A 23406-nucleotide genomic window follows, 5' to 3' on the forward strand; every position below is an offset into this window, starting at 1 on the left:
GAAAATTTTCAAACTCATTCTATGAGGCCCGCATTGCCTTGATCCCAAAATAAGACAAGGAGAATTTCCCACCAATAAGAATTATAGACCAATATCCCTGATGAATCTGGATGCCAATTTCTCACCAATATACTAGCCATTAGGATGGAGCAGTACATTAAAAGGATTACTCACTATCACCAGGTAGGATTTATTCCTGGCCTGCAATGGTGGTTCCACATTGGCAAATCAATAAATGTGATATACTACATAAATAAAAGAAAGGACAAGAACTGTAGGATCCTCTCAATCGATGCAGAAAAAGCATTTGACAAAGTATAGCATCCTTTCTTGGTTAAAACTCTCTACAGTGTAGGGATAGAGAGAACCTACCTCAATATCATCAAAGTAATATACAAAAAACCCACCGTGAATATTGTTCTCAAAGGGGAAAAACACCGCTTTCTCCCTAAGTTCAGGAAGGTGACAGGGGTGTCAATTCTCAGCACCATTGTTCAAAATAGTAATAGAAGTCCTAGCTTCAGCAATCAGACAACAAAAAGAAACAAAAGGCATTCAAAGTGGCAAAGAAGAGGTTAAATTCTCACTCTACAGATGACATGGTACTCTATGTGGAGAACCCGAAGACTCCATTCTAAAATTGCTAGAACTCATTCAGCAGTACAACAACGTGCCAGGATATACCATCAATGCACAGAAATCAGTTGCATATTTTTACAGGAACAATGAGACAGAAGAAAGGGAAATTAAGGAATCGATCCTATTCATAGTAGTACCAAAAACCATAAGATACCTAGGAACAAACCCAACCCAAAAAGTAAGGGATCCATACTCTAAGAACTACAGGACACTTATGAAAGAAACTTGGGAAAAGACACAATGAAATGCAAAAACATTCCACGTTAATGGGTGGGAAAAATACATATTCTTGGTCTATGCTACTCAGAGCAATCTACACATTCAGTGAAGCCCCTGACAAAATACCAATGACATTTTTTACAGAGCTCAAACAAACAATCCTAACATTTGTATAGAACTAGAAAGATCCAAAATAACCAGGGGAATGTTGAAAATGAAAACCAAAGCTTGTGACATCACAATTCTGGATTAAAGCTCTATTACAAAGATGTAATCAACCAGGCAGTTTGTACTGGCACAAAAACAGACATGTTGATGAGTGGAATAGAATAGAGAGCCTCAGAGATGTGGGTGACACCTTAGTATCTCCTGTACCTGTCTGTTCCACTGTGGTAGAAGAGTCTCCACCCATGTCCCCATGTCCCCGGCTCCAGGAGCTCAGCTGAGCCGGGACCTGTTGGCTCTAATACTGTTCAGCTGGGAGAGCACTAGCCCATGACCACACGTGGAAATGATGAGGTCATGCCCACTGGATGAAAGTCTCCCTGTGTCTTTTTTCTACCCAGTCCTTCTGTCTGTAGATGACAGCCAGGCCCAGAGAAGCAGGCAACCTAGTGCTGTCAGCTGTAAATGCTTTCCTGACTCCTCTGTGCAGAGCTGCCTGGAGGGCTGGATGGGGAGGAAGGTCTGGGGATCTCAGATGAGGAGACCTGGGCCAGAAGTGCTCCCTGCTCTGTGCACAGGCCTCATGGGGCTGGAGGAGAGGGTGATGCAGTTGGGGTCTCACTTCCCCATCTGCTTGTGTCACTGTGAGCATTATCATAGCTGTAATGGGACTGACAGTAATAGTCAGCCTCGTCTTCGGCCTGTACACTGCTGATGGTGAGGGTGGCCGTGTTCCCTGACCTGGAGCCAGAGAATCGCTCTGGGATCCCAGAGGGCCGCTCAATCTCTGCATAAATGACCGTCAGAGGGGCTTGCCCTGGCTTCTGCTGGTACCAGTGTATAGAGCTATATTTCACCTTCTCTCCGGTGCAGGTGATTGTAGCCGTCTGTCCCAGGGCCACTGACACAAAGGGTGGCTGAGTCACCTCACTGGAGACCACAGAGCCTGAAAAGACAGAAGAGGAGAAGTTGCAATGAGGTCCAGGGGCTCATCCCAGGGTCCAAATACTGAGGCTTTGCTGTGCCTGAGCTCAGGGTTTGGGGCAAGCTCAGCTCAGGTCCTGTGGGGCTGAGAGTGTGGGCTGGACAGGGGAGAGCACCTGTGCAGAGAGTGAGGACAAGGAGTGAAAGAGGGGTCCAGGCCATGGTGGATGTGCCCAGAGCTCTGTCTTGTGAAAACCACAGCTAGGCTAGCCTCACCCTGGCTTCTCTTCTTTCTTTCCAGGCCTTCTGTTCTGTGGTTGTTAGTAATTATGCAATAATTTGTAATTTGTATGTATTTGTATGTAATAATGCATAATTTGTAATTATGCAAATTTCTTCCTTTCTGGGACTCAAACCACTTGTGAGCTCAGACATGAGCTCCCATAGCTTCCTCCAATAGCTCTCAGGTCAGAAAATGAACATTGGTCTCCAAATCTGGTATCATAGTCATATTCCTGTGGTTTAAACACAACCAGTGTCTCTACCCATTCTGCCTGAGGCATGTCTGGGTCTGGCCCAGGGCCTTCCAGAATCCTTGCCATGGGGCTGGCCTGGTCCCTCTGAGAAATGCAGAGAACACTTGATTCAGGGAGAGGTGGTCCTATGACCTCATTACCTCCTTCCCTGGTTTCTTGTTCCCTCTGCATCCCCCAGAGACTCTGTAGTCCCATCCTTGGCATGACAACAAAATAGAAAACTCTATCATTTTGAGACTCTTTCATCTTTTTGTTAAGTAGGTGCTTACTTGTTAAACAACCACCTACTGTTGGAGATTCATCAGGATTTCTAGTCTATTTACACATGGTGCTGTTGTCTCTATGCAGCCCCCATCCCACAGAAGACCAGCAATTGGTATAACCAACCATTTCATTCCTTTTAATTTTTTTCATCAGGGTTTCATGCAAACCTGTGCAAAGGGCCTGAGTCCATGAGGAATAACTTCAAGGTTTGTGATCTTGTGAGGATCCACACGATCACATGTTCCCATATGTGGTGAGTTCGAGGGCCTGAGCCATGGTCCCTGCAGCCATGAGAATCACATCACTCTGGAGACAGTCTCAGAAGGAGGCTGTGGATGCTCCTTCCAGGGACCAGGGTCCTGGGTGCTCTGCCTCCTGCCCCCTGAGATGCTCTTGAACAAAGGAGGTGCAGCCCCAGGTCTGAGTTGGGGTGGAGGTGGGGAAGGAGAGGCAGAGTGTGAGCCATCGGGTGTCTCTGGATGTGCCCAGCAGAGGGGAGTCAGTCCCTGGGGACACTGGTGGACAGGGAGGGGACCAAAATTTCCCAGGTGAGGTGCTCTCTGTGTCAAGACTCCCACCAGCGTCCTTGGTGACACTGTGTGTGTTTAACTCTCAGAACATGGTCCTTGTCGCCTGAGGGGATAGGATGATCCATCCTGACAGTCTCTGAGGACTGAACCTCAGACAACCTGCTGACCTCCAGGCCTGGTGTCCCTGTGAGGCTCTCTCTGGGCAGCCCCAGCCTCTGTCCCAGTGCTCCTGATGCAGTTCTGCTGCCCCCTGCTGGTGGAGGAGGACTCAGATCAGGAGCTTCCCTCATGCTGGTCACCCCAGAGCACCTGTTACCTGGGAAGGGGTGTGAGCCAGGGTTTTAAGGCTTTCACAGGAAGTTGCCCTACCTGTACCCTGCCCAGCACAGAAGGTCACATACAAGGTGCAGGAGGCATGTCTGGTGTGATTCCTGTACTGGTCACAGGGTTGAAATGCTCTGGCTTAGCCTGCAGTCTTGTTTCAGAAAGGAGAGTGCCGGGTACAGTGCAAGTGCATTTGGAAAGGGTCATTGTCCAGACAAATGTGTGTGATGACCCACAGCCACCAGGTTTCTGTGTATTTGGGAATCAGGACTAATACTTCCTGAATCCATATCCATGTAACTGGGTAATCAGAACAGCAGGTGATACCTCTGGTGCTAAATTCAGTTGAACAGGCAAACCTTTAATTTTATTGCTATTACTGCTGTTTTTACCTCTTTTCCCTTATTCCAGTGTGCATCTCCTGGAATTTGGTGTGGGAGGCTTTGTAAACTAGCCTAGTATCTGGTTTTGTGAAAATGGGATCCTGCTCTTTCATACCTGGACCTAACTGCACATGAAGAAGGTCACAGTGTAGTGGAAAAGCTGAAGACTTTTCCTTGGATTCCGCCATTTGCAGACAGAAGACTCCAACACTGGGTTAACTCACTGAGACCTCACTGAGTCATTCTCATGAAAGAGACTCTTTAATGTTTTGTATCATTTAATAGGAGAAAAGTATTTGTTACATGAGTTGTGCTTCCCCATTTCACAGTAGATAAGGTGGGGAACAGGGTAGCTAGATTCCCAGGAAAACAGAGGAAAGTGGGTTGAGTCCAGGAGTGGAGACCAGGTGTCATGGTCTCCTGGACTCCTTGGGGCAGAACTTTAGCAGGACCAAAGGGAGGGAGGGTGAGACCAGGCTGGGCAGCAGAGCTTCTGTCCTGAACTCACTGCCACCTCCATCCTGGCTATTCTCTAAAGGAGCACCTTAGCCTGCACGTGGGGACAATCTGTTGGTTTGTGTCCGAGGTTAGAACTGGAGAATCTGTGGAGGGTGGAGGCTGTTTGGCTGTGCAGAGGCCTGGCCTGGGTCCTGATGGCTCTGCCCTGCATTATTGTTTGGTTCTCTCTCTGTGCTCTCCTAGCAGGTGAGTGTGCCAATGGTGTCCTGGCTATACTACAAGGGGCACGGAGTCATCTGAGGTCCACAGTGACTGCAGGTTCAGGAGACTGTGGGGATCATTCTCAGGGGTTCCTCCCTTACAGCATAGCCTGGGCTGAATTCAGGGTCAGGGTCATGCTCAGAGTATTGTGAGGGCTGAGCCTGTGGGCAGGCCCAGAGGCAGCATCTAGGCTGAGAATAGTGTGGGGAGCATGAGATGGTCTACGCCACAGTGGGGACCCCAGAGTTCTGTCTCCTGAGCCCCAGTTGGACCCTGGCACCTGAAGCCTCCCTCATGTCCTCACTTGTCCCCTTGAAGATATTCCTTCTCCCACTGCTGGAGAGAATCTCTGTGCTTCTGGGTGAGTTTCATGGATCTGGTTCATGTGGAGTTGTGCTCCCCTCTGGGCTGCAGAGGGAGCTCTTGTCAATGTGTGTTTGAACATCGTTAAGCCTGGGGAAGGAAGGGACATGTAGGGGCATTTCTAGTCCTGTTCTCATGAAATGTGCACTCAGATTATTTCTTCCTTTCTCTCTGTGTAAAATACATAACAGAAAGTGTTCATCCTAATTATTTTGAGGATTCAACTCATCTTCCCAGATTTTCTCTCTGTTACCTGTGAATGTTTCATGGCTCACACTGTGGAGCAGAATTGGGTAGGAATTGTCCTCAAATGTTTCTAGATTTCAGTGTCAATTCCCTTCCTGGAGGTTTCCCATCAGCAGCAGCCCCTTGGATGTTGCTGTGACATCAATCTGACAATCCCCGTCTTTAATTGTGGTGTTTAGAATATTCCTGAGTGTGATTAGTACTGTTTTTTCAATATAGCATCTTGCCTTTATTTTCTTGTTGTCCCATGTGTTCTTTGTTCTTCTTTTCAAGTATCTTAATTGGATTAATGGAGCATTTGATATGATCCCATTTTATCTACTTCTTCTGCTTACAAGCTCTAAGTTCTTTCTGTCTTATTATCGGTAACTTGCCATAGTCCACATTCTGATGATGCTGCCACATTACATGGAATGTAAGCACCTGGTAACATCCTTCTGTGTCTCATCTCTCAGCATATTCGCTGTCATTTTCCTCCATATTATTTTACCTTTGTCAGAAATTCCAGAATACATAGTTACTATATTTGTGTGCACAGTGACATATCCTTTTTTAAAGTTTTACTGTGTTGTTAGTCATCATACAATATGTCATTAGTTTTTGATGTAGCATTCCAAGATTTATTGTTCACGTATAACACCCAGTGCTCCATACAATACGTGTCCTCCTTACTACTCACCACCAGGCTCACGCATCCCCCACCCTTCCCCTCCAAAACCCTCAGTTTGTTTCCCAGGGTCCACAGTCTCTTAAAGTTCCTCTCCCCCTCCGATTTCCCCCTTCACTTTTCCTTTCCTTCTAATATCCTCCATGTTATTCCTTTAGCTCCACAAGTATGTGAAACCATATGATAATTGACTTTTTCTGCTTGACTTATTTCACTCAGCATAATCTCTTCCAGTCCCATACATGTTGAAACAAAAGTTGGGTATTCATCCTTTCTGATGGCTGAGTAATATTCCATTGTACATATGGACCACATCTTCTTTATCCACTCATCTGTTGAAGAGTGTCTCAGCTCTTTCCACAGTTTGGTGATTGTGGCCATTGCTGCTATGAACATTGAGACATAGATGGCCCTTCTTTTCACTACATCTGTATCTTTGGGGTAAATACCCAGTAGTGCAATTGCAGGGTCATAGGGTTGCTCTATTTTTAATTTCTTAAGGAATCTCCACACTGTTTTCCAAAGCGGCTGCACCAACTTGCATTCCCACCAACAGTGTAAGAGGGTTCCCCTTTCTTCACATCCTCTCTAACACACGTTGTTTCCTGTATTTCTAATTTTGGCCATTCTAACTGGTGTAAGGTGGTATCTCAATGTGGTTTTAATTTGAATCTCCCTGATGGCTAGTGATGATGAACATTTTTTCATGCGTCTGATAGCCATTTGTATGTCTTCATTGGAGAAGTGTCTGTTTCTGTCTTCTGCCCACTTTTTGATATGATTATCTGTTTTGTGTGTGTTGAATTTGAGAAGTTCTTTATGGATCCTTGATATCAGCCTTTTGTCTGTACTGTCATTTGCAAATATCTTCTCCAACTCTGTGGGTTTCCTCTTTGTTTTGTTGACTGTTTCTTTCGCTGAGCAGAAGCTTTTGATCTTGATGAAGTCCCCAAAGTTCACTTTCGCATTTGTTTTCCTTGTCTTTGGAGACGTGTCATGAAAGAAATCGCCGTGGCTGATGTCGAAGAGGTTACTGCCTATGTTCTACTCTAGGATTTTTGTGGATTCCTGTCTCATGTCGAGGTTTTCCATCCATTTTGAGTTTATCTTTGGGTATGGTGCAAGAGAATAGATGAGTTTCATCCTTCCATACATAGCTTTCTAATTTTCCCAGCATAATTTATTGAAGTGACTGTCTTTTTTTCATTGGATATTTTTTCCTGGTTTGCAGTGATGAATCTTTTAAAGAGATTAGATAATAAAAAGTCCTAGTATCTGTCCCTTTAGTTAGCATTTCTGATTTTCACATTGATTTTGTAAAAAGATTTTATTTCTTTGTTAGAGATAGAGTGAGAGTGAGAGAGAGGGAACACACAAGCAGGGGGAGCAGCAAGCAGAGGGAGAAGCAGGCTCCCTGGTGAGCAAGAAGCCTGATGCAGGACTGGACAGGACAGGATCCCAGGAGCTTGGGATCATGACCTGAGCTGAAGGAAGACACTTAACCAACTGAGTCTCCCAAGCATCCCTTACATTGTTTTTGTAGATTCAGATTCTTCCTGGAATCACCTCCCATGCCTGAGGGATGTCTTTTTTTAAAAAAATTTTATTTATTTATTTGACACAGAGAGAGAACACAAGCAGGGGGAGCAGGAGAGGGAGTAGCAGGCTCCCTACTGAGCATGGTGTTGGACTTGGGGCTTGATCCCAAGACCTTGGGATCATGATCCTAGCCAAAGTCAGATTCTTAACCAACTGAGTCACCCAGGCAGCCTGAGGAATATTCATTTACTGCTTGTATTTTGGGTCAGCTCATGAGCAATCGTGTCAGTTTTTGTGTATTTGTGTATTGTGGACATTTTTTATTTAGACATCATGTTTGAAGGATATTTTCCCCAAGTGAAAAACTGTTTTTCCCCCTTTTCAATAAAGATATTAGTCCACTGTCTCTCACTGACATTTCATCTCAATCAAAATCCACTGGAATCCTTTTCTTCCTCTGAGTGTAGGGAGTCTGTCCCTATGGCGGCTTCTTCTTCTTCTTTTAAGATTTTATTTATTTATTTATGTGAGAGAGAGAGAAGCAAAGATGGGAGATGCAGGCTCCCCTCTGAGCAGGGAGCCTGACTCAGGGATCAGTCACAGGACCCTGATCATGAGCTGAGCTGAAGGCAGATGCTTAAGCGACTGAGCCACCCAGGCATCCGTGCATGTCTTGTTTGTTAACATAAGTTTCTTTCAGTCTCTCTCTGTCTCCTCCTTTGTATGGCTGTGTGTAGCATATGAATGTACATGTGGGTGTTTATGAGATACATGCCCTATTGGATACATATTCTCTGGAGAATCCTAAAGAAGGTAGTCTAACAGCTCTTACTCTTTGTGGTTCAAATATTTTGATTTTAATGTCTTATTTTGGCGTGGAAATCCTCACTTCCTAATGTAAACTACCTCCTGGCACAACGTCATTCTTAGGTACAATAAGAATGTGATAAAATAATTTTCCTTTTCCCATCATTTTTGCTAAAATTGTCATGTATTTTGGTTTTTATAACCATTATAAATCAAAATGTATTGCTATTACTTCTGCTTAAATAATTGACTATTTATCACATACATTAAGTTATACAGTTTTTCTATTTATCCATATAGCTCTGACATCTGATTTTTTAAAATATCTTCTCATAAAGTTACATTTCTCTCTGTCATTGTTCCTATGGGGCATCCTTTACTATTACTTGTAGGCAAAGTGTGTGGGTGATCAGTTCTGTGAGGCTTGCAGTCTGAAAAGTTTTATTTTGTCTTCACTCTTCAATGACATTTTCACTGGGTAGAGATCAAGGTTTATAGGTTTTCTTCTTTTAGTATTTGCAGTCATTGCTCCTCTGTTTTCTTGCTCCCACCAGGATGCTGGTTTTCTGTACAGAACAACACTCTCCTCTCTGGCTATGAGAGTGTCTGCATTGCTGGTCTATAAAAGTTTGATTACCATGTGTGCTATACTGTCTCTCTTGTTCACTGAGCTTCTCGAATATATATTGATTGATGTGTCCACCAAGTTTTGAACATTTTTGGCTATTATCGCTGGAAATTTTTTTTAAATTAACCACGGGCTCCCCACCTTCTCTCCTGTAGTTACTCCAATCACACACTTGACCCTGCAAGAAGTTATCTTAGGCACAGAGGCCTTACTCTTTTTTCCCCCCAGCTTTTCTCTCTATGTTTCAGGTTTAATAGCTTTGTGGCCATGTATTCAAGCTCTCTAATCTTTGCTTTTGTATCAGCAGATCTGCTGACAATCTCACCTGTGTATTTCTGATCATGCAATTTTCATTTTGGGACTTTAAAAGTTTTGATCTTTAAAAAATATCTCCATTTCTTCTTCTAACCTGATTAGTCATTCCTTCATTGCAGTCCCAGGTGAAATATAGTTTTAGTATCTGTGTACATTTCCTTGGCCTTGCACCCTGCACAGAACCTAAATGGTGGGCTGGGTGGAGTGGGATCAGGGGACCTCTGACGTGGGGACCTGGGTCAGACCTGCACACTGCTCTGTGCACAGGCCTCCTGGGGTTGGAGGAGAGTGTGACATAGACGGGAAAGGGGTTTGTGTCTCACTTCCCTGCCTGCCTGTGTCACTGTGAGCATTACCACTATGGTCAAATGACTGACGGTAATATTCTGCCTCATCCTCAGTCATGGGTCAGCTGATGGTCAGGGTGGCCATGTTCCCGAGTTGGATCTGGAGAATCCATCAAGGATGCCTTAGTCTCAGTTGCTATCACCATAGATAAACTGCAGGGGGTCCTGCACTAGCTTTGCTGGTACCCCTGACCATCTTTCTTTCCAATGTTGTTTCCCCCACAGGTGATCCTGTCTGTCTGTCCCAGAGTCACCAACACTGAGGGGGGCTGATTAGCAGGTAAGAGGCCATGGAGCCTGGAAGAAAAAAAATATGAGAGGTGTGTTGGAATATACAGACCCATTCTTAGGAGATATTCCTAGCTGCCTAGCATAGACTGAGGTCTGGGGATACTGTGGGAACACAGGGTTCCGTTTCACCCCCAGTCTCAGTCCCAAGGGCCCATAGGCCTGACAGGGGAATGAAATCCGTGATGTAATGGAACTCCCCACCCCTTTTCTCTTGGCAGAGTTAGTTCTGGAGAGCTAGTGATCACAGTCCTTCTGGTATTAGCCCATGAGCCCCTTATGTTGCAGGATGATCACGAGTATCCTGCCCACCCTGGGTAGCCCCCAGCTGAGCTCAGAATCAGGTCTAGCCTTTTCCTAGATCTGTGGGGCCAGAGATGTGTGAACATGGGTTTGGTATCTCTGCATAGAGACAGGAAGCTGAGGAGACAAGGGTTCAGGCTATGGTAGAGGTGGCCCAATTCTGCTCTCAGGGTCTAGGTTGGCAGGTTTACCCACACAGGTTACTTTTGTTCATTTGCTGAAAACATCTGCTGGTTATACATATCAGCCATGGTTCAGGGGCAGCTGCTGTGGAGCTTTGTGGTTTCAGAGAAGGGCTCAGCACCAAGGGGCACACAGCAGAGAGGAGCAGCATCTGCAGACCCAACCACTGGCTCATGATATTCTCCTTCAACTGTTTGTCGCATAACTGGGGATGATATCTCTACCTCGGATTATGTCCTGTCTTGGTTCCTGGGTAGGTCTGGCTATAGAAGCACTCAGAGGTGAGGTCAGTCTAAATATTATGAACCTGTTCTATGGTGAAATGAGAAGGCAAAGATAGGGGTAGCATCCTAACCCAAGCACAGCTCCTGAGAGTCAGAACCCATTAAAATGTTACCCTTACCAAGGGCATATAGTGTATTCCAGGAGTCCCTGCCATTCTGTAAGATTCTGTCCTTGATGTGAGCTCCCGGGGCACTACAGAGATTCTGTGCCTCAGTGTTCCCAATGTGCTGACAGGCTCATATAGAATAATTCTGGCAAAAATGCTGGACAGTGTCTGTGTTTTGCCATGGGCTGTGAAATACAGATGTAGTGCCTGTGCCAGAAGAGTAAGAAAATCCAGAAAAGACAAATCTAAGAGACCTGGAGCCAGCGGGATTTGGAAGTCAGTGTGAAGATTCTCTAGGAAACGGACACCTTTCCTTCAGGTGTTAGGTCCCAATACTAGTCCCTGCATATTAGAACCTCTGATGCCCAGACCCTCCCCTTGTCCAGGTGGCTTTCCCAGGTGACCTCTGCTGCCCCCTCATGGCTGTTCCATGCTGGCTGCCGGAGGTACAAAGATGTCCTCTGTCCGTCCAAGTTTGGATTCAGAATCCACTCATCAAGCTGTGATTCCCAGATCCACGAAGTGCTGACCAGAAGGGAGGAAATCCACTCCACTGTGTGGCCTGTGCCACCTATAGACCAGCCATGACAGGCTCAGACGAGTCATGAGAAATCCTATTAGAAACTGAGGAGGCAAGGCCCTCTTGACACATCCCCTTTGATGTCTCTGGGGTGGTGGAGGTCATGCAGGTGGTCCCGGGGCGTGGCACTGGAGCACACAGAACTTAGAGGCTGGTTCTCCTTGCTGCAGCTGTGCGTGAAGCACTGATAGGGGGCAATGGCAACTCAATCCCCAAAGAGACAAGAGAACATCCCCTAAAAAATGTGTATTCTCACCCACTTTGTCTTATATATTCTCTCTCGTGTGTTGACCGGAAGAAGACAGAATCTTCTCTCAGGGCTTTCCATCTTGAGGGTGAGATCCAATACTAGACACACTGGTGTGCAGACCCAGGTGGGAGACTAGATTCCTTTCTACGTGTACATTGTCACCTACATCTAACTGAAAGTCAGAAGCTTGCTTTTGTCAGGTCTCTGGTAGCCAGGCTTGACCACGTGGCCCAGTGTGGACCATGGATGTAAGGTAATGGGTGGATATTCTCACGAAGCTTGCTGTCATGAGGAAGGAAGTGATGGGACTCAGCAGCGCCTTTCCTGAGGAACATGGGGTAGAGCTGGAGCTGAGCACTCCCTGGGGTACATCATCAGTACGAATGGAAGCAAAACCAACATTGTAGGGATAAGAGGAGGGAACACTAGTAAGACTGTGGGTGCTCATGGGATTGGCGAGCCCCCAGAAAACAACAACCTTCTTACCTCAGACTTCTTTTTGTGAGGAAAGTAGGCTCCACTCTTCACGTCGCTGCTATTCATCAGTGTGTTCTTGCAGTGGACAAGCCTTCCTGGCGGAATGGGGACCAAGGCATCAGTGGTGAGTTCTGTGCTGGAGAACATGGATCCAGAGATGAGACAGAACTGAACAGGCAGGCTGCTCCATGATCAGAGGTCAGGGCCCATCCTGAAGAGGGAGTCCAGGAGCCGCTTTCAGGTCAGGAGGAAGAAAGAAGTAGTGAGACAGGAGTGTGAAAAGCCCAGTCAGTGCTGTTGGGGACCGTTGTAGAGAATCTGAAGGAAGATGGGGAACCTGAGGGACCTAGGATTCCAACTCAGTTCAGGGCTCATGTGGACTTTTCTCCTAAGGTGAGCATTCTGGGCTCAGAGGGAAGTGTCAGGTGTGGTAAGAGGTCATTTCCAGGTAATAAATCAGGTCCTCAGGGAAGCTGCTGGGCACGTAGAGGGGCCTCTAGGAGGAAGCTGCTGAGGTGGCGACAAGTTTGACACAAGGTGGGTTCAGACCAGCCCTATTTCACCTTAGGTCACGTGGGGGCTGAGTACAATCAGGGTAGTAGTGGCTATTCCTTCCTTCCCGTCTTATGCAGCTGTAGACACAGGGTGACTGAGGGGCTTCACCTGCCTCTGGTTCAGTCCCCTGTGGATGACCTGTCACTGCTTTCCTGAGCAGTAACATGATGGAAGGGGGCACCTGACAGGGAAAGGAGGGCAGGGACAAGAGTGTAGGTCCCCGTCACCAGAGACGGAGAGAAAGAGCAGAAGCTGGTAGGTACAAGGCAGCAGGAGTCCTTTGCAGCAGGTGACGAAGGCTGCTCAGACTGGGAAGGGATGTGGGACAACCTCAGCCAGAATGATCCAGGTCCTGAAGGAGACAGCTTCTGCTCTCAGTTCTGCCAGATGCCTGTGGGGGCGCTGCTGCACCTGACCACAGCGACCTCCGGAGGTGCCGGGCTATTCACTGTCCTGTTGATGAAGAAGGCTCTGGTGGGAATCTGCAGATTGTAATTCTCTAGAGGGACCTTTTCATAATCCTTTCACCTGAAAAATCCATGGAATGATTGTTTTAGTCATAGAGTTTTCCATCAAAGACCCTGTTTCTGATTGATCAGGTCATTAAGTAAAATTTAGATGAAAAATTGTAATTGTACTCTCCATTCTTTTGTGAGGAGAAAATGATTTCACTTCAATGTCTCCCATTCCCAGGAAGGTATCATTCTAACACAAGCCAGGGTAGAAATGGCGGAAGCTTCTGCTCCTCCTTCTTAATAAATTCCTCATCTGTTCCTTGGGCGTCATGCAATTACTCTCAAAATCAATTTCAAAATCACAGGTCAAAGAATCATGGAAAGAAATTGACCTTATAATACAAATCTCTTCAAATACTGGAAAATATCTTTCTCCTCAAAGCTACAGTAAGGCCCTAATGTAACTGGGGCCACCACACAGGGTCACACAGGGATGTGGGTCAGAGGTCACCTAAGGGTCAGACTTGCCTGGTGCAGGTGACTTGAGGCAGTGCATGGACAGTGGTGCCAGGAGAAGGTCTCCAGGTGGGCCCCAAGGTGGTGTCTGCTCTTCTTCCCCAGTTTCTGTAAAACCTAAAGAAGGGAAGCACCTGGAGCAGCAGGTCCTGGACTCTTCCTCAGTAAGCTTTGGGCAGCCCTGTAGGTTGTTGAAAACCTCATCCAGGAAAGGAAGGAGTGACAGAGCCGCTGGGGCCCATCCAGGTGCTTGTACCCAAGGAGAAGGGAAATTCCCACAGGGCTGTGCTTTCTGATACAGCTGTCATCTCTCCAGAGTGACACGTGATTACATCTGGGGCCCACGTGATGCATAATGACACTCCAAATCTGTATTATCTACTCTGAAGCCTGGCTGTAGTTCCCATGCAAGAGCTCACCACTCTGCCACTGTTCAGTAGGGTAAACACAGATCTGAGATCAGGGAACCTGCTAGTCTCCCATCCTTCAGGGTCCGGGCCAGGACTAGGAAGGTCTCATGCTCTTAGGCCTGACAAGCAGCTGCTCAGAGGACAGTGAGAGTGAGAGCCAGACCATGACAGGTTGGTTCATGTCCCATCCTCCATCCTTCTATGTCACCTGAGTCACTGCCAGGCACTCCCAGTGGTACATTAAGTAGGACAACAATGGTCAGTCTAGTCCTGGCTCTCAGTCCTGGTCATGCTCAGGGGGCCATTTACCTATGTTCCATCCTCAGAATCAGCCCCAGATGGTCGCTCATATCTGTATATACACCTGCTGGGGGACCAGGCTTGGGTTCTCCTGCTGCCAAGAGGCATGTTTATGCCTGAGCTCATGGGCCTGATTAGGGCCACTGACATGGAGGGAGTCGGCCGCAGGTTAGGGGAGGCACAGAGCCTCTAAGATAGGATAAGGAGTGGTGCTGGAGGAAGACAGCTGAGTCATAAGTGACTGTCACAGCCCTGAGAAGGGAGGGGACGATGTGGACACAGTGAGTGTGGGTCCTGACCCCATGGACCCTGACTGGGAGGGAGATCGGGTCACTTGTGCCTCCCACTGTGCTTCCCTGTGGGCCTCTCACCTCGGTTGCAAGCAGGAGCAGAGCAGGGGTGAAACCACTCAGAGAGAGGTCCTTGGAGGAGAAATACCACAGGCTCACTGGGGAGCTGTCCCACCTGCAGATGCCTGGGCCTCACCCAGTCCGGCTGCAGCTGCATCTGCATCTTGGGGAGCAACCCCTTCCCCATTCCCCAGGACTGTGTGCTTGCTGTGCTTCACAGGGTGGGGGGTGTCTAGGCACTGGAAAATCTCACTTCTTCTTATCTACCTATGTCCTACTTGGCCACCTGAGACATGGGGCTTCTTATCTACTTAGGTCCTACTTGGCCACCTGAGACATGGGGCTTCACTGACCTGCTCTGGGTAAGTGAGCTTGAATTAAACACCAGATACTGTATGATCTGAAAAGTTGATTCAGAATGGACACTTTCACCAGCCATATGGAGTGCGTGCTGTGGATGGTGATCCCCGGGGCATACTGACTGCACAGCTCTGTGGGCAGAGTCAGAGCCTTATTTCTTTCAGAGCTTCCTCAGAGTGGGTCAGGAGTAACAGTGAGGGTGCTGGCTGGGGCGATTCATAGTGACTGTCATGGGGTGACTGGGTGTCCACTGCACAAGTGAGGCAAGGGGTGGTATGTATGGATTCAGGAGATCTTCTTAAGAGTCCCTGGTTTGTGGTTATGGTCATGAACGTGCTACAGTTCAATTCAGCATATCTGATTAATAGACCAATGTTCCTGAATGAAGGTCTAGTCCTCCGAACTGGCTGGGATGAGGACTAGGTCAGGTATTTTCCTGAAGAAAGGGGATCAAGGGGTGGGTGGTGAAGAAAGTCATTATAGTTGCCTTTCTCTGAATACAGTGTAGTGGCAGAAGTGAGCATGCAAATAACACGAATTACTCCTTATGTTGTAGGAATGTGTTTGGATAAATAGTAATCATTTGTTTATGTTTTCTCCACCTGCCTCATCCCATTATCATCTCACATCAGGTGTGTTAATGGTCAGAAACGGTCTATTTCAATGTTAATATTTAGGATATCAAATCATGTGGGACAAAAATAAATATCCCTAGCAGACAAAAGTGCATTTTGTTTCCTCTTATGGGTGAAAGAACCTATTTGTGGTTGTCGTGGGATAGTTGTATATCATCAAGTGATAGAAAGATTATTAATATTCCCTTTATTTGAAGACTGTGGTTTGCTTGGGTCTAGTGGATTTCACGAGGACAAGGTGGGACTCTGGTGGCTTCTTACGTGTCAGCATCAAGAGACTAGACTACATTTCATAAAATTGTTTTCTGTCCATATTTCTGGGTAGGGTGCATGTAAAGAAGGCTTCTTGGGCAAAATGTGTGTGTGTTGAGGGGTAGATTGAGAGAGCACTCCTTGTGTGTGTCACTCCCATAGATGAATATCTTCTGGACACTCTGGAGGAGGAGGCAACTGTCCCAATGTCACTCATTCACCATCAGGATAGATGTGACTCTCCAACTATCTGTCAGAACCCAGAACACCTAGTGTGTCTGCGTCTTTTTTCCTTGTATAGAAACAGAAGAAAGGATCTCATCTGGTGGAGACTGGACATGCACCTTGTGGATTTTGGGGAGGTATCCCAGCTTTGTGGATATATACAGTGGCCCCTTCTGTTCCCTGAGGACTGTCTCCAGGATGCTGGCCATGTCAGATTGGGTTCCTGGAAGCAGACTCTGAGACAGGGAAGTGCATGTGTAAAAACCTGGAAGGAGGAGGGAAATGAGCCTGGGCAGAAGGAGAGCGACCCACAGAGAGTGAGCCATCAGATGAGCCTCCTTCCTTCAGGGAGCTCTCCAGCTGGGACTTTTTAGGACATCTGAACCAGAGTCAGAGCCTTGGGCCCTGGGCCTCTGAGATCATTCACCTGAACCTCTCTGAGAAGGGACAGAAACCTGGGGAAGCAGATCTCTGAACCAGCAGCATTTTCTAGTGAGGAGCTCTCCTGTGAGCAGCCAGGGGCTCCAGGAAGCCGTGGGTGCATGTGTGAGCCCAGAAGAGGGGATATGGGTGACCTCTCAGTGTCATCTGTTCCACTTTGGTAGAGGAGGGTCCTCTCATGGCTCCAGAGCTTCAGGAACTCAGCTGAGCTGGGACAATTTGAACTGTAATCCTGATCAGTCGGGAGAGCATTAGCTCATGATCACCACTTGGAAATGGTGAGATCATGACCATTGGCCAAATGTTTCCCTGTGTCTTTTTTCTACCTAGTTCCTCTATGTGCAGTTGACACCCAGGCACAAAGAAGTAAGCAGCCTAGTGCTGTCGGCTGTAAATGCTCTCCTGACCTCCCTGTGCAGAGCTGCCTGGAGGGCTGGATGGGGAGGAAGGTCTGGGGATCTCAGATGCAGGGACCTGGGCCTGAAGTGCTCCCTGCTCTGTGTACAGGCCTCCTGGAGCTGGAGGAGAGTGTGACACAGATGGGGAAGGGGTTTCTGTCTCACTTCTCCATCTGCCTGTGTCACTGTGAGCATTAGTACTGCTGTCCCACACCTGACAATAATAGTCAGCCTCGTCCTCAGCACGGGTCCCGCTGATGGTCAGGGTGGCCGTGTTCCCTGAGTTGGTGCCCGAGAACCGGTCAGGGATCCCTGATGGCCTTTTGCTATCCTCGTAGATAATCAGCACAGGGACCCTGCCTGGCTTCTGCTGGTACCAGTAAGCATATTTATTCCCAATGTTGTCTCCCCCACACGTGATCTTGGCCATCTGTCCCAGTTTCACTGATATTGAGGGTGGTTGAGTCAGCACATACGAGGCCATGGAGCCTGCAAGAGAGAAGATGAGAGGTAGGTTGCAGCCAGAGTATCATCCCCTGGACACTACCACCCCTGGTTTAAATCCCAGTGATTCTCTAGATAATTCCCACCCTGATGTCCTCTTTGTTCTGGGGCCCATGTGCTGGCCTTGTGGATAGAACCTTTGAACAAATGAGAACCATTCCTCCCATTTCCCTGGGCAGGTGCAGCCCTTTTGGGGTCAGACAGAGCCAATGATAATAGTGGTAGGAGATTACACCCCATAAATCCCTCATCTCAAAAGATGGTCTTGAGATCTTGCCCCTCAGTGGCAGTCCACTGCTGAGCTCAGAGTCAGGGCCAGGAATGTCCTAGAACCTAGGGATAAGGGGGTGTGAGCCTGGTCTCAGCACCTGTGCAGTGAGCCAGGAATCCAAGGAGGAGAGGGGTCCAGGCCATGGCGCAGGTTCCTTGCTTTTGCTCCCCGAAGCTCAAGGCTGGGCAGTGTTCCTCCTGGAACCCTCTTATCTTCTTGCTGGAGACACCTGCTGGTTATGCAAATAAGCCAGAGCTCAGGGACTGCTGCTGAGGAGCCTTGTGGTTTTAGAAATGAGCTCAGCTACTAACAACACATATGCACACACACACACATACACAAATGGGCCCAGCTCCAAGGGACACAAAGATGGGAGGGCAGCTCCTGCAAACCCATCCTCAGCCCAGCTGATTCTCTTTCCCCTGTGTTTCCGTAGCCTGGGGTCCAAACTCTATCCCTCTCCATGTCCTGACCTGGTTCCTGGGGAGGCATGGTCACAACTGAGCTGTGAGGTGGAGTCTGTCTGCATTTTCTGAACCCATTATAGAATGTTTCCTCTGTAGGTACTTGAGGATCATGGGTCAGCAGTGTGTGTCCTACTTCTGGTTTATATTGTAAGCATCAGAACAGAAACAAAATACCTCCCTTGCCAGGTGCACATGGAGGTTTAGGGAGCCATTGATGTGCTTTAGGTGTCCGTGCCTAGGAGAGCTCCTGGGGCAGGTCATAGATGCTGTTCCTCAGTATCCCCAAGGTGCCCTCCCTGCCAGGAACAGACACAGTGCTTGAGCAAGGATTGACAGTGACAGAGTGTAGCAGGAATGGGGTGGGGTGGAGCGTCATGAAGTCCTGGCCATGTGCTAGAGCCCGAGACAAATTCCACAGGATAGAGATGAGAGACCCGAGTCAGAATTTTACATCTGTCAAAGGTGATAGTGTAGTAAACCTATACCTTTACCTTCTGGTCTCAGGTCCTGGTAACCAATCCTTCCAGCATGGAGCACTGGGTGTGGTGAAAAAATAATGAATACTGTTTTGCTGAAACAAACAAACAAACAAACAAACATCCCTGAGGCTTTGCCAGGCGATCTCTGCTTCCCCCTAGTGGTCGCTCCACACTGGCAGCAGGAAGTTTAGGGAAATCTTTTGTCCAGGTGGAGATTCATGACCCAGTGCTCACATCCTGATTCCCCTTGATCCATGCACTGATGGCCTGCATCCTCCAGGGGAGGATTTGCTCATCTTTGTGGGGTTCCTGCCAGCATCAAGACTAGGTATAAAGCGTCAGATTACCCATGACAATAGGAAGAGGCTCATGTGAAGAGAAGGCAGCACCCATCTGAGGTATCAGGGCTCATGTCTCTGGGGTGGGGGTGGTGATGGTATGGTTTTGGGGCTGAGCACCAGGAGACACAGGACTCAGGGACTGTCTCACTTGATCTGGCTGCTGGACTACCACATAGTCTGATTATAGCTCCTGCTCCAAGGACAGAGACAGTAGGACACTCAACCAACAAAATCTTATTCAGACCCAACTTGTTCTTCCATAGGTTTCATCCTGGGATATCAGTGCAAATAAGACACAAGTCTTTCTTGGGTTCCTGCCTTGGGCAGAACAGCACTGGGGATACACCATCATCAACCCCATCTACCTGCATCTTGTCTTCTATAATCATAGAGAAGCCCCACTATTTCTCAGTTATGTCTAGGTCAGCATTGACCTTGTGGCCCAGAGCTAGCCCACGAATGTGTCATTATTCTGGGGATCTTTCTGGGAAGATTTGTCCATGAATGAAAGAAACTGACTAGATTTATGAATGTTCTTTCCCTTGTCCTCATGACTGATAGCTGGAGCTGCAGCAGCCATCCTGAGGTCTGTTGTCAACAACAAGACAAAGCAAAGTTTCCATAGTCACAATGGTGGGAGACACAATGAGAGGATTTGGGACCTCAGGGAATGGTTGTACCTGAAGAACCACCATCTGACTTCAGACTTACTTCTGTCTGCCAGAAAATAGCTGCTTGAATGTTCATGCTTCCGACTGATATGGGCATTCATTGCATTAAAAACTTCTAGTCCAGTGGGGGATAATAAGTAATACAAATCAATCAGTTATTTAAATGATAAAAGAGCCTGGACAGTGTTGGGATTGTGCAGAGAATGAAATGACATCAGACAAAATGACCAGCATGTCATGTGTGGGGAGAGGCTGGAGGAAGCTTCTCTGCAGAGGGGACTGTGTGGCTGCTGTCAGGATGGGAAAAAGGGACAAGAACTGAAGTATGCTTGGAGTCTGTCCCTGTGGGGAAGAGTCTGGTTTGTGAGAGGATGTGGGGACAGTGATGACCTTACATGTCTGGGATTCTATGCTAGTTGAGTTCCAAGGCGATATTTTCCCATAGGTTATAAAATCGGGGACAGGTGTGGGTGATGTGTTAGAATTCTCATGTTATATGTTTCCAGGGAAGGTGAGTCACAAGAGGAACCCTGCGTGAGCCTCCCTGCAAAATGAGTGGGAAGCAGGAGCTTGTTTGTAGCTGACAGTGACCATGGCTTTTCTGTGCCTCACTTGTGTGTTTGTGACACATGACATCAAATTCTTGTCACACACTCCTTTCTATCATGTACCGATACACATACATATATATGAATATGCTTGTGAATGCTTGTGCACTTAGATACTAATTGTGTCTGCTGTGTATATGTTGAAGATGTATTTGTGTACATATATGCCAATAAATATGACATATACACATATGTTTTCTAGAGATTTTGAACTCTGGATTGGATGTCAAAGTTGTAGTTTTGGGAATCTTTGCATTTTTAGGAGACAGGTAGTTCCATTTTATCACCAATGGTAAGGTGTGTGTTGTTACCATAATGAACGGCAGGATCAAGTAGTAATCAGACTCATCACTGGTTTCAATCAAAGACTTTGTCCCTAGATCTGAAATAGATGGGCACCTTACCATTTTTTTCTTGCATGTGTATTAGTAGAAAGCTCCCATTGGCACACACTTTGGCTTGCTACTGAAACTTAACAGAGACTGTAGGTTCCCAATTCACCACTAAGTAACTATGTGATTGAGCTGCCTGCACAAACTGTGTTATCAGATCAACCATGCCATGGAACTGGGCATTCATAGCAGCTCTCCAACATCAAACAGAAGAGGCAAATTTGAGATCAGACTTCCCCAGGTCCTGAAGGCATAGGGGAGATGCATGAGGAAAAGGCCTGACAGCCATGACACCAACCCATACTGCATTGTCTTTGCTCTGTCTGGCACAATTATGACCCAGTGGGGACAGTCCTAGGAACAGCTGATCCAGAGGAAAAACCGTGGTAGGTTTAAGAGTTTCCTGTGTGATGTGTAGCCAACTCTGCTAGTTAACAGTCGTAGTCCTGCAGCTGTCATCTGGGACAACCCTGCACAATATGGACTTTTTCAATAAGGCAACGTTTGAGCAGAGTAGTTTGTTTATTTCACCTGGGCAGAGAGAAGGAGAGAACTGGCTTCTTTCTTTTTTTTTTGATAGCAAATTAATTTATTTAGTACTTTTTCCATTCCATATCATCAGGAGGATTGATTTCAACTTTTCTTTTACCTACATCAGACCAGTTGGTACTCAAAACTGTACCACCAGACTCCATAAATGATTTGTTCATAGCACGTTTCACTTCATCAGAACCATCTGAATAGATCTGCTGGAATAGTTTGTTTAAAGCTGCATCTCTCTCCAACTTCTCATTTTTTTCTTCTTCTTTGATCTCACCAACCAATTTATCCCAATTTCTCATATAATGAGATGATGATGGATATAAGTTCTTTACATCTGCTATGAACTGTTTTGGTTTAGGCACATCTCCTTGCCCCTTTAGCTTTTCCCATCTCACAGCCTCTGTCTTTTTCATTTTAATTTCAATCTTTGTTGAAAGTACTTTAAATGTGCTCTGTTCTGGTATTATAGGATGAAGAAGTCTCAGTTTCAAATTGTAATCCTCTCCAGAAGGAAGTATCACCAAAGCAGACAACTCTTTTTCTGAAAATTCCACATTTACATTATTCTTCTGAACATTCTTGATCATAAGTGTAATGATTACTTGAGATTCTGTTTGATACCAGTCATACTTGATTTTGACTGATGAGTCCTCTGGGATGCAGACACCGCAGACTGTGATCTATTCTGAGCCTCCTGACACCTTTTAACCCAGACAGTGAAATCAGGATCTGTACTATCTAATTTCTGTCCTCCTATAAAAGTTTCTAAAGCAGCAGCATAGTTTTTTTCATGGTATTCACATAACCCTTTTCTCAGCACAGCAGTGGAATTATTTGGATTAAGTTCAAGAGATTTCTTTGCATCAGCAACAGCATCACAGTAATTCCCAAGAAGAACGTGACAGTAAGCTCTTTGACAATAATATTGCGCATCATCTGGTTTCTGTTCCAAAGTCTTAGTCAGCTCCTCTAACACCGCCTGGGGGTCCTCCTAGATCAGAGCATCTGAGAAGCTCCGGAAAAACTTCTGGGCTGTTGCAGGTCCTGCTGCCATCCCTAAGAATCGCTGTTTCTGTTAGAACTGCTACCACCAAGGTTACGAGCTACACCACTGCCGCCCAAGGGGGAAACTTCTGGAGCAGAACTGGCTTATTTCTAACCTATGTTCTCTGACTCAGTTTGGCTGGATGGTTAGAGCCTTGGGAGGAATAAAGGAAAGTGGTAAAAGATGTTTGAGGAAGAGATATGTGAGGAGACCCCACCCCCAAATGAACACAGAGCTATTTGTGTTCATTAGAATGCCCAGAAGTGTGAGTCCTCAATGGGAAATGGTGTTCATACTCAGGTGGATAATGTGACACGTCTGGGGACAGTGTTTAGCTTTCTTTTGCATCCACTCTTGAACTTGTCCAATGGGCCAATAGCAAAGTGGCCATGTTGCAAGTTTTTAGATTATTCATGGGATATTCCCTAGGTTTGTCCCCTCATAAAGCTGACATGATTGTGGCTTCTTTTGAGGGACCAATCTTCCAAGAGCAGAGACCAACTCAGAGTCCCCAGGATGAGATCATTCCCTTAGGAATAAGCCAGGAGCCTGGTGGCAGGTGAATGACATTAGACTTCTTCCATCATGGAAGCGATCACTCTGTTCTTGGTGGAAGAGACCTTTACTCTGGATGGGAACATGCTTTCTTTGACTGCAGTGCTTCTTCCCAAACTCTGATCCCTGGACTTACTGAATGCCTCACCCACTGTTCCAGTATTCAGTGTGGTTCTGTCCAAAGCTTATATTTCACTTCAGAAAAGGACTGTAATGTGCTAATGTGCACTATGGAATGTGTGGTTCTACACATTCCACAGTGTGGAATTCACTGGTTCTACCATGCTCTGCAGCATTCGAAATAGCTGGCTGGAATGATGGACTACTGCCCTTTTAGACAGACTTTTTTACTGTCCACTCACATGCAACACCTTGTAAGATTGTGGCAAGATTTGGCAGGAGGTGATATTTACACTAAATACGTGTCTTATACACAATGCTGTTTCTCCCATAGCCAGCATTGATGGGTCCAGGAATGAAGAGGTAGAATTGGGAATGTCCGTACTCACTGACATTCTGGGTGACCCACTGCAGAATTTTCACTC

General features: G+C 46.7%; 1 protein-coding gene, 2 long non-coding RNA genes, 1 pseudogene and 2 gene segments (V, D, J or C); 2 read left to right on the forward strand and 4 right to left on the reverse strand.

Annotated features, from left to right (window-relative positions):
- The window catches only part of LOC309847525, a 91330-nt gene extending 73966 nt beyond the window's left edge, over positions 1–17364 (forward strand). Inside the window, exon 2 of the long non-coding RNA XR_014302480.1 lies at positions 17184–17364. This is a non-coding gene — a long non-coding RNA (uncharacterized lncRNA). The remainder of the gene's footprint in view (positions 1–17183) is intronic.
- The window catches only part of LOC309847515 (immunoglobulin lambda-1 light chain-like), a 120290-nt gene extending 102015 nt beyond the window's left edge, over positions 1–18275 (reverse strand). The window contains exons 1-3 of one of the 2 annotated variants that reach the window (XM_082697959.1): positions 18234–18275; positions 17858–17989; positions 17172–17474 (exon numbers count right to left, since the gene is read on the reverse strand). In XM_082697959.1, coding sequence (XP_082554085.1) covers positions 17172–17474; positions 17858–17989; positions 18234–18252 — 454 coding nt within the window. In that variant the 5' untranslated portion in view covers positions 18253–18275. Of the gene's footprint in view, positions 1–1666; positions 1970–2123; positions 2306–17171; positions 17475–17857; positions 17990–18233 lie in introns of those variants that run through there. The other variant, XM_082697960.1, reaches the window with a different exon arrangement.
- Positions 1–23406, reverse strand: part of LOC309847518 (immunoglobulin lambda-1 light chain-like) — a 1783291-nt gene that overhangs the window by 79777 nt on the left and 1680108 nt on the right.
- LOC309847526 overlaps positions 1–23406 on the forward strand; it is a 712223-nt gene that overhangs the window by 78015 nt on the left and 610802 nt on the right. The gene's annotated exons all lie outside the window — the stretch shown is intronic.
- LOC309847513 (immunoglobulin lambda-1 light chain-like) overlaps positions 1–23406 on the reverse strand; it is a 1777964-nt gene that overhangs the window by 74450 nt on the left and 1680108 nt on the right.
- On the reverse strand, positions 21280–22400 carry LOC309847510 (protein SGT1 homolog pseudogene; annotated as a pseudogene). The gene has a single exon. The product of its transcript is annotated as a protein SGT1 homolog pseudogene (transcript).

Source organism: Mustela nivalis (assembly GCF_964662115.1).
Source record: "Mustela nivalis genome assembly, chromosome: 14".
Lineage (NCBI taxonomy): Eukaryota > Metazoa > Chordata > Mammalia > Carnivora > Mustelidae > Mustela > Mustela nivalis.